Consider the following 18979-nt stretch of genomic DNA (forward strand, 5'->3'; position numbering starts at 1 on the left):
AGTGCTCCACTCTTGATTGTAGGTGCTTCCGTACGAGTCATTTGGCCAACTTCCCGTATAATTCACCCTACAAAATGATTCCACTCGAGCTTCTAAAGATGCATGGGTATCCCAATTTTTAGCACTCTCTTGGTTCCTGATCCCATTTTCCAACGTTTCATACAAAGAGTTTAGGATTGAGCCTCCTTATCATCCACTACCTGAATCATAACTAAACAAATATGTACAAACAAAAAAGAAATAAATAAAAATAAAAAAAGGGGCTAAATTAACAAATAGCAAATTTCACTCTAGTTTTCAAACATTCCTCAGCAACAGCGCCAAAAACTTGAAGGTTACTATCTATGAAACTACAATCTAAGGCAGTGTACCTATTGATGCAGTCTAGCACTAATGGTGAGTATCAAGGTCGTATTCCTCGAGAAAGTGAAAGCCCAGAGTTACTCCTTTATTATCTATTATATTAGCCTAAAATGAATGATGAATAATTCCTAAATTAACTAATAGCTACTCTAATTGTTATCTAACTACGGCTACTAGGGAAGGATTAATTCAAGTTAAGGAATAACCCCTTGGGAATTCTTGTCTCTAGGGAATGGAAACTAAAGATGGAATTGATTGATTGAATTCAATTTTCGTGGGAAAATCTCTACGCAGTTAACGCCTTTCTCAAGGACACTAACATCTTAACTTAGATTAATTAGGTTGAAATCTCTTCCTAACTCTAATTATCCAAATTAGCATTATGTACCATTTAACACTATTGAGAGTTGTTAATTCTCAATCTGGTAGAACGAACACCCTATCTCTAGGCGAATTCAATTCTAGGTTGCAAAGGACAATCCAAACCTAAACGTCTTTCTCAAGAACATTTAAATTCCAATAATCATTCAACAAAATATGAAGAACAAATCAATAAGCACTTCCATTGCAAACTAATATTGAAAATCAATACATTCAATTCAAAAGTTAAGTACAAAAATCCCTAGATAAAGAACCCCAATGGGTTAACAAGTTTAGCTAATCATGTTCATTATCAAAACCTACAAGAATTCAATTACAATAATGAGTAAAGGTAGAGAAACCCGAATACACCCTTAGATGAGAGTAAACAGCTCAAATTCCTCTTGTCTAATCTTGAATCGATTCTTGTTCCTCTTGCTCGAATTGAAACCAATCAACGAACCTCGCCCAATCTTCAATCTTCGAAGAGAATCCAATTGAAACCTTGGTCCAAGTCTCCTTTTTCCTTAGTTCAAGCTCAGAAAACTCTTAGAGAGAGAAAGAATGGAGTTTGGGACGTCCTCCCCCCCCCCCTTCGATCGTGTTTCCCTCTTTTCTTTCTTTTAATTAATTCATCCAGCTGCCACGAACATGGCCCTGTTGATGCCCTGTTGAGAACACGGCCTGGTATTGGTGGGCGTGTTGGGAACACTGCCCCGTGTTGATGGTCGTGTTACTTTCTGTGGTCGTGCTCCTTAACGCTTCTTTTTTCTGTTGTCAAATGCACCGAACATGGCCCGTTTTGGTGTCCGTGTTGGGAACACGGCCAGTTTTAAAACCAACACGGCCGTGTTCAGCTTCCTCATGCGCGAACTTGACTTGTTTTGGCAACTTTGACGTCCAATTCTGCTCCAATTCTTCCCTTTATCACTCTTTGACTTCTTTTGGACCTAATGCACACAAACAGACAATAGGGTGAGTGTTGGGACTAATTCACATCCAAATGTACATAAAATCAGCTTTAAAAACCCCATTTAGATGTGTGTATTCTACGCACATCAGTTGTCTATCCTATAATAGTTATTTTTCTCCCCTTTTATAGCTAAGGCTTAAAGGAAAACCTAATTTACCCTTAATTTTCAAGTTTCTAATAAAAGAAACTCTCTTTTATTTTGACACGGCTTCAAGCACGGTGTGTGGCATCCTTCTATTTTCGGTATGGCTTGGCATACACCTATGTGTGATCCCATGATGTGCTTTCATATATTTTCAATTTGGGCAGAAGCAGGCACGGTTTGGAGCGCACCCGTGTGCTCCCTGCACACTAATTTCTTCAAAATCCAGTGGTAGACACGACTTTGAACATAGTCACATATGTCAAACCATGCTTCGTGATTCTTTATCCAACGTGTAACAGTGGTACAAGCACGCCCGTGTGTGAATAGGGCACTTTTTTTTTATCATCTAGAGCTCTTTTTAAACTTTCCTACAAAAAGGGATAAACTAATTAAAAACTAAATACAAATTCCTAATAAAGTAAAGGTAAATAAAATACTAAAATAAAGGTATAACTTAAATAAATTCCTAATTAAACTTAAAATCTTTCTAATTAATGTAACTATTTATTCAAAAGTTATTAAAATTCAACTTAAAGATGTGTAAAATTACACACAACAGCTCTAAAACTGGACCTAGTATGAAATTATAGTTCACTAAGTAAATTAATAGTAATTGGGTCTTAAAATCAACATAAACTTAATGGGCTTTGCCACGCTTTAGTTAGGTTAAATCGGGTCATATTAGATTTAAGATCATTGAATTGGGCCTTTTCATAAAAAGTAGTCTACTAAGGTTAAATGTTGGGAATCAACGTATAATTTGTAATCGGGCTAGATTAGGTAGGCCTTGTATATAATTTAACTAATAAGTTAGGTTAATAACTTTGAGTATGGGCTAGACTTTAATAAAATGAGCTAGATTCAAGTGAATCTCACATGTTGTAGTGCTTGATGTGTAATATATAATTATTGCATTTATAGGGAATAGCCTATTTAACAATAAAATTAAAGGCAAATATACATAAATAAGGAAGTTGGCTTGCAAATCCATCTTTGGATTTATGATGTAAGCTTCCTTATGGAATTGAGAAATGTCACTCATTAGTAAAAGTGTCCTGATGAATTACCCGAGTGATGACTCTTATCTCCACGCTAGTCTCTATGACTGGTTATCATGTTTCTGATTAGGTTGAAAAGTCTTGCAGTGCCTTAATAGCTAAAGACACTTGGATACGCTCCAGAAACCGCCGCCTATAGTAACATTACGTGCTCTCAATGTGGGGAATAAATTGAGAACCGAACCAAGCCAAGGATCAAGAATATCTGAAATCATCTCTTAAGACATAGAAGTCTATAAATAGGCAAGGACCTCCTAGTGAGCAAACTCAACTAACAAATCAAATATCTAATCAAAGCAAACTCAAAGTTTATAAACTCATATTAGAAATCATCTCTCAAGACATTTATCCTTAGATTAGTCAATCTGTTCTTAGATTAGAACAAAAATCCTTAGATTAGAAAAAAAATTCTTAGTATAGTCAAGCAATTATCAGCTTTAATTTACAGTACGATAGAAGTGTTCAAGTATTCTTCAACATTCAATTACATATGTAAGTCGATTACTTTATGCAATCAAATTCTTGAAACTTCCCAATTGTTATTTCAACATTATATTTATTGCATTTTGTCCTTAGCTTACATTTTACGTTATTGCTCTTATTTTACAGTAATTTAGCTCTTATCTTGATTCTTTAATATCATTTTTACATTCTCAGCTCATTAATCACATGCTCATAGCTCAATTTCATATTCTTGGCTCATAATAGCATGCTCACAGCTCAAATTTATATCCTTATCTCATTATTAGCTTAATCTTTAACTCATTAATTAGCTTTGCATAATGATTTGGTGAAATTACATCAGCTTAGCTAAGAAGCCAAGATGGTTTAGATTTCTTTATTACTTACATAATTATCTAGATTAGAAATGAAAGGGTTGTATATTTTACATTTATTTCCATAGCAATTACTTAGGTAATCATCCTTTGGCACGCTAAACAATCAATTGCACTCGAAAAAGTTAAAATACTGACGAAGCATATCCACACAAAATCGATAAGAGATAAGATTAAACTATATCACCAAAAAAAAAAAAAAAAACCCTCTTAGAAAAGACTACTTATGTCTCTCATTCTTTTATGTTTGTAATAGTTTCCACTCTCATTCTTTCTTTTCTTTCTTTATAAATATAAATCACCTTGTGCTTTTTCTTTCTAAAATATTTTTATTAAAAGAATAATGTCATTTCTATTTTTTGTATAAGAATATATTAGTAAAAATGATCAAAAGTCAAAATGCAGTAAGTACTAGATTATATATTGGCAAATTATAAGATATGTCTATATAACACTTCATAAAAATATATTTGTTTAAATAAATTTGGATAAATTTAATAAAAAATATAAAAAATTAATAAATCGAAATGTTAAAATTCAAAAGTGAAAATATATTTACAAATGTAATATAAATACTGTAATTATTGTTATTAATATCTGATTTTTTTATATACTATTAATAATATTAATTAATTACAATACGTCAGAAACAGCTGAAGACTTGAAAAATAATTAAAAGAAGAACGTCATAATCATGTCATACAAAATTAGGAGGTTAGAAAGACAAGAATTGGTGAGATGATATGTAAATGTTATTCACGAGCTGCTTAGTTCCATTGATTGATGGACCCCTTCTTCACATGTTCCAAGAAGACCTAAGCTACTTTCCTTTCCTGTCTATCTCTCTTAATATAAATACAGAAGCTAGAAGAAAGGAGCTCTTCTTTTTCATATAATGACAATTAAAAATGGCTATTAATTAAAATTTACATATATTTATATATTGCTTGACTTGCAGTATTTGTCACCATTGTCACAACTTGAGACAAACCCTTCTCAATTATCTTTTAAAATCTCATCTACTAGCCATAGCCAACATGTGTTTTGAAAACTTTACTACAAAATCTCAAGAAAAAAGAATCATTTGTCACATGAAACAAAATTCAATTTACCTAAATATCGAAATAGATTTTTATTTTATTTATTAGTTTTATTTTTCAGAAAAGCAACAAAAGAAAAAAGGAAACATTAATGACAAGTTGTACATTATATATTTGCTCACAGACTTATGAATCCACAGTTTAGGAAAACCGGTTTGATAATTAATATTTATATTGTTATATGGTGGTACAAAATTTCACTTTAATTAATAATAGAAAATTAATAATCAGGTCTACTTTTTGAATTGTGACAAGTAAGACCCATTATAATTTAAAATATGTATCTTTTTTATTATATAAGTATAAAATACTTAAATATATATATCATTCATTTAATAATTAAATATGATATACTAAAAATAACCAAAGAATTCATATATTTGACAACGGTGTTCCTTTAGCAAATAGTTGAATAAATAAATAAATGGTTATTTTATAATATATAGGATTATATATTAAATTTTAAAAAAGTTTAACTGCCTTAAGAAATTAATATAGGAAAAATATATAATAAAATAGAAAAAAGTATAAAAATACCTTTAAATTTATTAGAAAAGTCTAATTAAGTTTTTTTTCTCAATTAAACCCATTAACTTTTATAAAATGTTTAATTAATTTCTAATGCTAACAGTATCTAAAATGTCATTAAGTGTAAGAGTCTCATTATTTTGAGAGTGCGAATAATAACCGCTCTAAATATTTAAAGTCATGTCTATATCACGTGAGGGAGAGAAAGCCACTTTTTCTTCTTTATTTAATTTACATCATAGCTCCTACAACTGTAGAATCTCCTTTCAGGATTAGTCTCCCTCCATTAAGTATACATCTTTATGGTTTTATTGTAAAAACATATTAAAGCAGTGGAATGTAATCTAACTCAACAATTTGCACTCACCCTCTGATGAAGAAGATAAAAATGTTACTACCATTTCAGGTGAGAAAAAAGAATCACTATTCTTCTTTGTAAATTATGGTTTATAAATACTAATTGTACAAAAATAAAGAAGAAAAAATGGTTTTCTCTCCCTCATATAATATATGTACGACTTTAAAATATTCAGAACAATTATTATTAGCGCTCTCAAAATAATGAAATCCTTACACTTAACAGTATTTTGGATGCTGTTAGCATTATGAATTAGTTGGGCCTTTTATAAAAATTAATGAGTTTAATTGAGCTAAAAAAATAAAATGAATCTTAATTAAATTTTTCATAAAAGTTAATGGGTTTAATTAAGCTAAAAAAATAAAAATTTAATTAGCTTTTTCTAATAAATTCAAGGGCATTTGTACCTTTTTCTAATAAAATATCTTGTAATTCTTAATTAAATTTTACATATTAATATTAAAAAAATTTAATAAATTTAGTCTTTATATTTTTCTTTATTAGTAAATATGAGTCGAGTACATTAATATTGGTAAATTTTCTTATAGATTTAGTGAATCACATCATTCATACCTAAAGACAATTTTCATAATAATATAATAGGTTTAAACTATACAAGTTTCTATGCTTACCTTCAAACTATCGGTGCACTTGGCCACATCAGCACCGAGTGACGGTGTTCCTGAATTTAGCTAGTCTTTGCTAAGGATGTGAAAATAAGTGAATTTTTCGATTAAAATATTTTTCAATGTTATACCTACATAAAATGGAAAAGATATGAAAATTTTGCATTATTTTATACAATAAAAACAAAATGAAAAAAAAAAAAAAAAAACAACTTGTGAAGTTCCTGTGGGGCATTATATGTATGCACATATTTCCTTTGTCTATTTGTAAGAACATGAACATATCCTTCACGACTCTTCTCATTGTCTGATTCTGAGAACGTTTTTCTGTTCCTCATGCAATGCAGCTCTGTGATCTTTCAATCCATGTTAACGGTCAGCAAACCTTCTTTCTCAATCAGGTAAATGATTTACTGGTAGTGGTAGCATTAGTACCAGTCATTTTGGCTTCTTTTTTTATCAGAATTAATTTAATGAATGAATGGCTGAATTCTCTCTGCAGAAAGTTGTGTCAGCATATTCTGGAAAGTTGAAGAAGATCATCAGGCAAGAAAAAAGAAAATCCCAGATTAAGAATCTAAGTATCGAAATCGGTGACTTTCCAGGAGGCCCAGATGGCTTTGAGATGGTTTCAAGATTCTGTTACCATGATGGTAGAATTGAAATTACAGTCATGAATGTTTGTCTTCTTCATTGTTGTGCAATCTTTCTTGGGATGACAGAGAAGGTTTCGCCTTCCAATCTCTTGAAACAGACAGAGTCATTTCTTGAAGGAATATTTTACTGGTCATGGAATAATATACTTGCAACTCTCAGGAGCTGTGAGTCTTTCTTTACTTATGCAGATTCATATGGCGTGGTTCAAAAACTCATCTATGCCTTGTTAGCAAAGATTGCTCAGCATTCAGATTCAGTTAGTCTTCTTGCTTCCTCTTCTTCTTCATCTTCTTCTCCAGAAACTGCATCTGGGTTCAGATTATCTTCCTCAGCCAAAACCAGTACTCCTACATCAGCGAAGCCATCGTCAGGAAAACAGTGGTGGTTTGATGACTTGGCCTTGTTATCTCCGGTGACAATTGAAAAGTTGATAAAGAATTTAGGGGCATATGGGAGTGATAACACCAGCTTGATTCTCACAAGATTCATAATCCACTATTTGAAAATCAGAGTTCCCTGTAGAAGTAATGGAACAATTGATGATGCTACCACTGTGTATGGCGGCCTTGCAGATACAGCTGTTCATGGGGTGATTATGTCTGGAAAATCAGCATTCTCCTGCAGAGGAATGCTCGTGATACTGAGGACAGTGTCAGGATTTGGAGTGAGCAAAGATTGCAGGGATAAGTTGGAGAGATTAATAGGCAGCATGCTTGACAAAGCAACTTTAGATGATTTGCTGATATCAGGACAAGAGAAGGGTGTCTATTATGATGTAAAGTTGGTGTTAAGGTTGATAAGAACATTTGTTAATAATGATGCTTGTGCTGAAATGGTGTCCAACCAGAGGATGAAAATGGTTGGCAGATTGGTTGATAAATACTTGGGTGAAATATCACCTGATCACAACCTTAAGATGTCCAAATTTCTTGGAGTTGCAGAAAGTTTACCAGATAATGCTAGAGATTGCTTTGATGGTGTCTACAGAGCCATTGATATGTATCTTCAGGTCAGTATTGCACACCCTGTCTCTTTTATTTTTCCAATATGGATAAATATTTTACATGGGACGCCATAGAATGCCGATAACTCATTTAATGCATAAAACAAAAACAAAATTAAATTCAGCCTCAAATACTCCTACTACTTGAATTATATTTAAATATATGTCTTGTCATTTGAAATTAGATCTTAAATGTATACTCTTACCATATGAACTAAGTCTGAAGTAGATAAAAAATAAAATTAGTCAATTAAAATTATTATTATTCTTTAAGAACTAATAGGTTAAAATTTGTAAATTCTTTTTGGTATTTCATTGCATAATTTAACGGTAGTATAAGAAAATGATATTTTTGGTTCACTTTATCATATAATGACATTATTCAAGGATGTATCAAATTGCTTTCTTAGAAGGTCCTTATATGCACCCAAAAGATCCATATTATTATGCTACCTCAATAGAAAAGGACATTACCATTCCCGTGAAGCAATTTCCAACTATACATAAATATTCGTTTGCTATCTTTTTCTTTCTCTTTTATTTATTTCTTTTTTTAAAAAAATTATTTCCCCTAAATTTTGGCTAGGTTTCAGCATGGTTTGCCATCTTTTCTGCAAATGGAAATTATAATAATTGGTTAGCCAAACCGTGTCAAAGAAATAAAAAGTCAGACCAATTCAGTTTATCTTTTAACTTTTGAACCCAAAGTGGAACAAAACTAAAATCCATTAATTTAGTTAATAAAAGAAATCAGGAGCTTAATTACTAATTTTCAGTTAACAGAAAAAGAAAGGTTCAATATTTCGGTTTAATGGTGAGATTTAGAAATTATTTATAAGATTACATTAAAAAAATCATATTTTAAATGTACTTGTAGAACACTTCATAAACTATTCCATAAGAAATTATTTTTTTATAAATATGAAATTAAAAAAATCGCTCAATTTGATTAACTGTTTAATTTTTAAGCAAACTACAAAAATTGATGTTTTAATTTTGAAAGAAAGAAATAATTTAAAAATTAAGTCGACCTATTGAATTAATTTTATTTAATTTCATTCGATTTTTAATCAGCTTAATTATTTTTAATTTTCATCTATATTTGGTATCACCGTCCAAGGCAAGAGGGATGAATGAGGCAGTTGTTAGATTTGGATAAATAAAATAATAATAATAATTATTAATAATAATAATACAGACAAATTTGCATAAAATGAATTTTAATAAATGCAAGTGTGCAATTTGAGGAGCCATAATTTACGTATAATTCAAGGCGACTAACTTCCACTACCAACAAAATACTAAATTGTCATTTCTTCAACAGACAACTGGAATCAATTCTTCTTCAAATAATGCCAACATTCTACTCTTCTTTTATTATATATATTATTTTATTTCTAGATTATTATAAAAGTTAGAAATATAAACGGATAATGATCATACACTTTTTTGAGGTGATTTTTCAGTATGTAATCATAGATAAATGCATGCATGTGTTGACTATATGATTGCTAGTTTGTTTAGCTTTCTGTCTTTACGCTTGTAACCAGGTCTATTGAATAATTTGAATTAATTTTTAAAAATAAATTTAATCAGATGAAATTCTTAAATAAATTAAAATAACTGAAACAAAACAATCGAATTATATATAAATATAAATCAAACTAGGATGTAAATTATAATAATCGAATCGAATCTAAAATTATTTTAAAAATTAAATTATATTAAAAATAAGATTAAAATAAAATAATAATTAAAAATTACTTATTTTGGTTATTTCAGATTTTTTTGATATAAAATAGAGCCGAATTTATATAATTTTAATTTTTAAAAAGTTTAACTATATATACTGAACTTATAAAATACCAAATCGAACATAAAAAGTATTAATTCGGTTCAGTTTTCAATTTTTTTAAATTTTGCTCATCCCATCGATGAGGTTTAAATTCTGAAATCCCATTTTTAAAATACTCTTGTTTTACTATTAGAGGATCTGTGTAATTCTAGATTAAGAATGATAGTAGAAATAGAAATAAAAATAGAAAAAACAAAGCATATAAAAAAAGAGCAATGTAAGAATAATTATCATATACTATTTGACTCACTGTGGAACATAAGCCGAATTCTATTTATCAATTGTTAAGAAATAATAATGTCTATTTTATTATTGTATAAGCAATATATGTATATAGATAATATAAGCAACAAATTATTATTGTATTTGTTTTGATTTTAGTGAAAAAAAATATGTAATTAATGAGAATCTAATTTCAAAACAGTGATTCTTGGCAAACGAAAATCAAAATTAATCATTTTCATTTTTTTTTATCGTATTTTTTCACAAACTAAACCACCCTAAATTAAATCACCAGTTGTGGCATAATCTTTTAAATAATGTTGATATTAATTTAACTTCTTTTATTTAAGTTGAAGTTGATTAATTGATTTTGTGATATAAATTTGCAGTCTCATCCCACAATCTCATTTGAGGAAAGATCAAGATTATGTAGATGCCTTAATTATGAGAAACTAAGCTTTGAGGCATGCAAAGACCTTGCCAAGAACCCAAGAATCCCTCCAAATGTTGCAATTGAAGCACTCAAGTCTCAAAAGTATTGCATACCATATGAATTTGTATATAATGACACTAATTTGAGTGATGATGACATGATAAAACAGTGCTTATCATTACAACATACTGAAGATATGAAAATCAACATAGAGAAGATGCAGAAAAGGGTTTTTGAGTTGGAGAAGGCTTGTAGAAAGATGAAGGATCATATGTCTTTCTTGGTCAAACATAATAATGTCATCCCTTCTCACAACAGAATTTTGCCTAGACTCTGCTAAATCTCTGCCTCCTCTTATACTCTCATTGTATACATTTTCTTCAACCTTTTCTTTTCTTTATATCTTTTCATGGTTAAATTTTACGAGGATATATTTTAAATCATGATTATGATTTCAGTGATGTAAGATTGTAAATCCATTTTAATTTGTCTTTTGACATAATAAATCTTTTAAAAATTATTTGTAAATCTTTCTAAAGAAAGTAAGGTGTAATAAAGTCTAGCCAAATGAAATAATCATGTTACCATTCTTCACATTTGATAAATTCAAGGCAAATTATATAAATGACCCTCTGAACTTATCGGTTTTTTGTAATTAGCCCCATAAACTCAACTTCAATTCAATTGAGCCTGTGAACTTCCCGTCTTATGTTTTAAATCCTTATGGAACAAAAGAAATAAAAAAATTATTTATCTATAAACGCCGTTAAGTTAATGAATAAAATATTATAATTTTGAAATATGAAAAAATAAAAAAAAAGAATTAAAATTCAATTACTTTAAAGCCCTAATTAGAGGCTTTTGCTCTAATTGGAGGCTTTTTCCTTCTCACTTCAATTAGGATTTTTTGTTACTATTCTAAAGCTCTCAAAGCTTACACTTGTTCTTGACAATGTTTGCTGAAATAATGGAATTGGGGTAAAATGCAGCGTTTGGAATGGAAGAAGTGGATGAGTTATTCGATGAAGCTGAGAGATATGGAGCACTTGAAATGAAGAATCTTATATGCAAGTGTGGTAGTCATGTAAAGCTAATGACTTCAAGGATGAAGAGGAACCCTAGGCGAAAGTTCTAGGGTTGCGCTTACCACAATGTGAGTTCTTTGTAAAATTTATTTTCTTATTCAGTTTGTTTGGGTTGTTGGCCTCTTTTTAGAAATATCTGTTAATTCATGGATGGTGATTTATATAGAGTCATTGTGATTATTTTCACTATCATGACGAGTGAATAAGCGAATGCCACTTCTGATGTTGAATGAGGTGAAAGCTATGAATATAGCTACAAAACAAGAGGCTGCCAGCTTGAATGAGATAAGCATTCAATTGGAAAGGACTGGTCGAGAGTTGGAAGATTTTAAGGCAGATGTTGGAAGGTAGATGGAAAAAATGAGAGAGCTGAATGAAGAGGTGTTTTGCCTAATAAATAATTTGTATATGCACCATATTGGAATAATTGGTGTCTTGGGTGCTGGTGCTGCATATGTCTTATACCAAGATTATTTTTAGAGAATACATGTATGTAGATAGTCAGTTTATGGCTTTATGAAGCCTTTTGGACAAGTGAATGTGCCTTTTTGTTGTTATGTATTACTAATGTTGTTGAATGAAAATTGGTTTATAGCATGAAACTTGGTCTCTTTTTATATTGCTACTATTAAGAAATTTGTACACAAAAAATCAGTAAGCTACAAAAATATATAAAAAGAATATCAAATAGATTAAGTAAATCATTGAAATAAGGTTAGCTAAAAAAAGTGTTTACATTATCATCTTGAATCAAAACAAACTGCAACAAGAGAGTCATACAAAAATAATGCACTTAGCAACAACAAAAAACAGTTCTGCTAGAGTCTTTAAAGCTCCTGACTTAGTACAAATTATCAAAATACTTAAACAGAAATGTTACATTCAACAAGCAAAAAAATGACACAACCAAGCATTTCCATCATTTGGTTTGTGTCTCAGTAATCTTGATGTATTTTCCTTTATTTTGATCTACTTTGAGTGTTGGAGCTTTTGTGCTTAAACCTGGATATAGAGCTCTAGTACTGCTTGTTCCAGGCTGAGAAAGGCAAACCAAATATTAACATCTAAGCTATACAAGTTTTAATAATAATTTGACCATTTTCAAGTGAAATGCCTACATTTAATACTGCAAATTCTGTGTCAATATTAATATAGCTGCCCTGACCAATCACTCTTGAGTTCTTGTAATACGACTTGGCAGATGGTTGTGAACCTGCTTCATCCTTCCTAGCTCTAGCATTCATCGTATTATCTTGTCTTCTTTTTTGTATTGCCTCCCTACTATTTTATTGATGCTTTTGAAATGCTTCCCTACTAGAGTTGATATAGCTCTCATAGTCCACCAAGTCTGGATTGGCACTTGATTGCTCTTCGCCAACCCTATGAGTATTAATATTCGCTACTTTGTTAAAGAAAATGAAAAAAAGCTACCTTCTGAGCTACTTCTTGCTTATTCTTCTTTTTGTGTTCCTTCTTCTTACTTGCATAATACTCATCCTTCAGATTCTGTACAGCTTTCTTCCTTTTATCTTGATGTGATAATTGGCTGCTCCTAGGTGTATTGTAGGTGGTTGTTGCTTTCTTGATGATGTGCCCTAGGAACATAACACAACTCAACAAAGTTCAGGTATAATTACACTAATAATGCATAATAAATTGTGTAAAACTAAAATAACTACCTCTAGGACTGATGTATATTTGGATAACCTTTTCTATTATGGCCTTTACTGTTATGTAATCCGCAGGTCATGACACAACCTTTTCTTGACATTCCAAATTTCTTTGGTTCCTCTTTGTCTTTTCTCCTTGCTTTCTTGGGTCTGCCTGGCATTTTTCTTACTCCTGGTGGCTCTAGTCTAAGCAATCCAATCTCTACCCATATCATTTTACCTTTCATTGGTTGTAAAGAGTATTGATATAACTTTAAGTAAGTCTCTTTTCTATACCAATGAGCTACATACTCTTTGGGATCTTGCTCAATGTTATACACAACATATATGGCATGTGGGCAAGGTATCCCTATTAAGTCAAACTCCCTGCAAGTATAACTCTTATTCACTAAGCTAACTTTATGTCTATTAATACTGTTGTAAATGTTGGTTACTTCAAAAACCCTAATCTCCATTCTATTCCATGAACCACTTATAAGACAGTTCCTTATTCTTTTCTAATTTCTCTAATGATCTCAGAGAAAAATCTGATATACAAGTCTTTGCAAACTTCCTTTTCTCAACTATTCTCTTCATTATTTAGACCTTCATATTATCAATTATTGTGATTATAGACTGACACCTAGCTTCAAGTTATTATCAACCACATCATATTTAATGGAGGTACTGAAAAAGGTCCTACACCAGTCATGAATTGGCCTTTTAAGCATGTCTTCAACTATACCCACTCCAAAGTTTCTCAAGTGCTTCAATGTTTGCTTTGAGTTGTTGGTCGAAGGTTGACTTAGCACAAGCCTAGAAAGCCAACATTTTGTCTTCCCCCCTCCATTTCTTAGACCAATTAGAGAAGATATGTCTTGCATATATTCGATGTTCTATATTTGAAAAAAGCTCTTGGATTGCACTATCCAATCCCTACAATTGAAATAACATAACAATATAATGTCATAATAAAATAACACTTACAATTTAGAATAACTATAAATTAAAAAGGAACTTACCTTCTACATGTTACTAATCAGTATGAATCCCTCTCCATCACCTAGAGGCAGATCATGTTTTAAACACCTCAAGAACCAGGACCAAGTATTCTTGTTTAAGATACTTTTCGTTCATAGATTGCTACAAGTAATCTCATTTACAAAATCTACCAGCCTTGGATATTCTTCTTTGTAATACCCTATTAAGTCTTTAAGTGCCTTCTTCTTCACGGCTCTACAAACTGTAATAGTCACCTTAAGCTTGTAATCAATTTTGCGAATTTGTTTCAAGTCCCTTAGTCTCATTCCTGTTTAAAACATTACCCTCTCCTTCAATAACTTTATAAGGAATTTGTTGGTTGCCATCTTAATTTCTTCAACCCTTTTACAGTAGTGATGAGGATGGTAAGTTTTGACTGTTAAGTTATTATCCCTACTTTCTTTGGAGATATATAATGTACATGGACACTTTAGACCAAAATTGGCTCTCACTTGGTCTTTCTTATTCTTTTTGAGCCACACACCTAATCCTTCCATAATTGCATATCTTGCTATTGCGTCCCTAATTGCTACATATTTTTAAAAATCATACCAAGATAAAATACAAGAATATTGGTGTTTGGATCAAATTTAATAGTACTATTGTGCCTCCTCAATGTTGTATCCCCACATTCTTCATAAAAACTACCATAATCACTACGTCAAAGTACTCATAATTGTTTTACTCACTTTCAGATGATGACTCCCCTATCTCATCCTCTTCCACATCCACCGACTTCAGGTTCTATATACCTCACATTCTCCTATTGGCTGCTTCCCTTAGTTCATACTCCCTCACCTTTCTCCTAGCTTTAATTAGTTCCTCGTCCTCATCATCTATAGGTACACTAACTCATCCTCCAAGTTCTCTCTTTCCTACCTAACTACGTCATTAACTACACCTGAACTAACCTTAGTCTTACCCTTTCTCTTGTCATCTTTTTATTTCACAGGCAGTTTACTTAGATGTTTGTGATTGTAATGCATACCAAATCTTCCTGCACTATTATGAATACTAGACTGACATGTTGCCTCATTATTCAAGCTATTTGTCTTACTAACTACATTTATAAAGGGTTGCTCACGTGCGCACTTTGCTTTAAAGCATTGTTGTCTGCATGATCAATATAAACATGCAGCTCTGATCCATCACTAATATTTTGCACTAACTTCACAACACCCTTATCATCATGTATTAGTAAGAAATCACCACTCAACCCATCCTTAGAGTATATCCCTGCAACTGAATCATACCCGAAGTCTTTAACATAAGATATTAAGTTAGGATATGACATGATGTCAGTATCAAAACTTTCTTCAAGACACTTTATTATACCTCCAATATAACTACAATACCTATTACAATTTTTCCTAAGAAAATGACTTTTATGGTGAAATAATAACCTTATAATTACCTCATCTATCCTATAATACAAACAACAGTATATAATATATCAATAACAACACTTGAACTTATAGAAAAAGGCATTTCAGTAACAATGTGACAAAAATAATTCATTTTATATTACACAACATGTCAATTGTTGTTATTAAGAAAAGGAGCGCATAAACCATAGCCTAACAGTAATAAATGACAAACCTTTGCATACTTTAAGATTTAGTCTTTTTACATAAAGAAACACTAAATTAAGTAGGAAAACAGTAAACAAACCCACAAACACACTCATTTTGGGACCCCTTCCATTAAATATTACTAAGAAGAAAATAAAAACTAACCTTTTGTAGCTGAAGCAACCTATACTTGGGACCATAATCTCTAAACTAAACTTGAATACTCCTTATTAAGCTTGAAAACACTGTTTTGCTTCGAAGAAATTAGGGTTCCGTTGAAGCACTCACTCTCACAAAACTGCAATAATGTCAAAGAAAGCAATTGAGGATTCCAAACCACCAAACTTTTGCCCTAGAATTATCCCCAAATCAAAAGCAAAACAATAAAACTGTCCGTTTTGAATATATTTAATTAAAACATAACTATTTTAATCAAAATTTTTTAATTAATTTTTTCATTTTCTGGAATATTAATAAAATATGAAATAATTACAAATTTGATGCCTGAATTTTTTAAAAACTAACAATCAAGTGTCTCTACTTCTATTAATGACAAATGAGTGTTGCAATCAGATAATGAATAACAAGTTGATGGTTTTTGCAGGTCACCTATATCGAACAATGATGTGCCATTATATAATGCCACATATACACCTAATGTGGAAAGAAGAATACAAGTGTTTGAAGAGTTATCTTAAAGAAACGTCATAGTTTGATAGCAAATCCCATTTTACCATTCTTTCATCTCAAAGTTTTACCCTATGTATATGAACTTTAGGGATTAAACTCTAAAATTAGGGTTTCTTTCAATAGATTTGAAATTTATTGAAGGAATCGTTTAAAGAATCAAATCTCTGATGATTACTATCAATATACTTTTAGGTTTAGCTTGTATTTGTTTATACGTTCTTTACTTCTTAAAATAATGTTATTTTTCATGAAAATAGTTAAGTAATCTTAGATTTATTCTATAAATGATGTCATTTATGCTTGATATTGAGTCATTTTGGACGTCATAGTTGATTCCTTAAGGAACAATTACTGTCATTTTATATGGGTTAAGTTGAGTTGTTTGAATGTGTGCTATTTTCAAGAAATTTGTGCATTTGTGTTATGGTGGGATGTTTATTAATGACTTAGAGGATAAGCAAAGGATATATATGGGGGCTACTATGTATGAGGTAGACTTAGATATGGAGATTTTGCTTTGCAACCAATCTTTCACAGATTTTACACAAGGTTTGATGGTGTTTAGGCAAGTGCAAAAGATTCACTTTAGAACACCTGATTTAGGGTTAACATATGGATTAAGACTATTTTATGATTTCTCAGTAGATGACATGTTGTTTTTTATAAAAAAAAGCATGGGTGTGTAGAGGTATATACTGAGCATAAACTGATAAAGGACCAACTGAAGGAGCAAATTGGAATTTCACAAAGTCTTGAGGATATATGACTTAATAGAGCCTATTGACCTAGAAGGAGTAGCAATGCTAATAATGAGAAGCTAAGTAACAAGGCAGAAATGGGTGGAAAGGTTAGTAAAGCCTTAACAGTACTTCCAGATCTAGATGTAGCTACAAATGAATTTACAATCACAATAGAAGATCTAGAACTAAATGAATCTGTTGATGAAGGCGAGGTTAATGAAAGGCAAATTAAAGATCCAGTAGATGCAATTACAACAGTTGATGAAGTTAGTGTAAACTGTGGTGAAACAGAAGCTGTGACTGCAGATCAAAAAGAGGACTTCAATCACATAATGACATTGATGATAATAGGGATTCTGATGAGGAAGTAATTGATTGTGAGTACTTGTCAGATGCTGATGAAGAGTTATAAGATGCAAGAAATAGATCGAGGGAATTTAGGTAGAGGAAGAATAGGAAGACAGAGGTCCTTCCAAGTGACACAAGTAATGCAGGGAGCAGTAGGCTAAATGAAGGGACAAAGGCTTTAGAATTAGTTCCACCTATTTTAGATGGTAATGAGACAGATTATATTGAACCTAGTGAAAATTACAATATAGTGAGCACTGATGGTTTAGATCAGGATCATGCTGTGAGAAAGAGGTTTAGGTTTCCATCTTTTGAACCAAATGTTGAGAAGGTACATTTCTCTTTAGGTATGTCACTGAATGGACCTAAGCAGTTCAAGGTAGCTTTAACGAGATATGCATTACAAGAAAGGAGGGAGATCAAATACATTAGAAATATATTAACAGCAGTAAGGGCAAAATGTGTGAAAAGCAATTGTCCTTGGACTGTTTTTGCTTCAATAGATAGTGTGACTAAGAAATTCATTAAGAAGACATTCATGGAAGAACATACTTGCCCTATCACCTTTAAAAACAAGAGGAATACCACCAAATGGCTTGCTAAAAATTACTTTTATAAGTACAAGTGCATTGGCAGCATGAGGCTAGTGGATTTAAAGGGACTGGTGAAGGAAGATCTGAAGGTGGAGATGGGTTTGACTAAGATTAGGAGGGCAAAGATTCATGCTCTAGTTATTTTACAAGGTGAACTAATAAAAGAGTTTGCAATGCTTTGGGATTATTTAGGTGAGTTTGAGAGAAGCAATCCAAGTAGCATAACTGCGATGACTGCTTATAAACCAATTCCAGATCAACTTCCTTTATTTGAGAAGTTATATATGTCATTTGATTGTTTGGAAAAGGGATTGTTAAATGGTTGTAGGAGAGTGATTGGATTAGACGATTGTTTCTTGAAAGGAGCAATGAAAGGGGAGATTTTGGCAGTTGTTGGAAGGGATGCGAACAATCTAATGTTCCCTGGGGCTTGGGCTCTAGTATACACAGAGTGGAGAGTAACATAGGATTAGTTCTTGCAGAACCTAAAATCAGATTTAAAGCTTGAAGATGGAGAAAGATGGACTGTTATCATAAACCAACAAAAGGTAATGCCACATCATTTGAAACTCTAAATTTGCTATAAAAGCTCAATTTCACTAATCTATTTTTTTCCTTTTCTAAAGGATTGTTGGATTCAGTTAGTATGTTTTGCCTAAAGTAGAACATGGATGTTGTGCAAGACACTTATATGCTAACTGGAGGAAAAGGAATGGAAGAAGTAAGGAATTGCATAAGCTATTTT

The 18979-nt window shown here is 31.4% G+C and overlaps 1 protein-coding gene across 3 annotated transcripts; it reads left to right on the top strand.

The window, feature by feature from the left end:
* Positions 1-6442: 6442 nt before the first annotated feature.
* Positions 6443-12204, top strand: LOC8286533 (BTB/POZ domain-containing protein At3g19850). 3 transcript variants are annotated; one of them, XR_001534993.3, is made up of 4 exons: positions 6444-6748; positions 6850-8013; positions 11507-11670; positions 11769-12204. XR_001534993.3 is itself a non-coding variant. In XM_025156767.2 (3 exons), exons 1-3 carry the CDS (start codon positions 6689-6691, stop codon positions 11570-11572), a joined length of 1290 nt encoding a protein of 429 aa, XP_025012535.2. In that variant the 5' UTR covers positions 6443-6688; the 3' UTR covers positions 11573-12204. The 3 variants fall into 3 exon arrangements, 2 of the variants coding, with proteins under 2 accessions (XP_025012535.2, XP_002515801.2); XM_025156767.2 differs by having other exon boundaries at positions 6443-6748; positions 11507-12204; XM_002515755.4 differs by lacking the exons at positions 11507-11670; positions 11769-12204 and adding an exon at positions 10474-11045 and having other exon boundaries at positions 6469-6748.
* Positions 12205-18979: the final 6775 nt, after the last annotated feature.

The sequence above is a fragment of the Ricinus communis genome, chromosome 4 (assembly GCF_019578655.1).
Source record: "Ricinus communis isolate WT05 ecotype wild-type chromosome 4, ASM1957865v1, whole genome shotgun sequence".
NCBI classification, from domain to species: domain Eukaryota; kingdom Viridiplantae; phylum Streptophyta; class Magnoliopsida; order Malpighiales; family Euphorbiaceae; genus Ricinus; species Ricinus communis.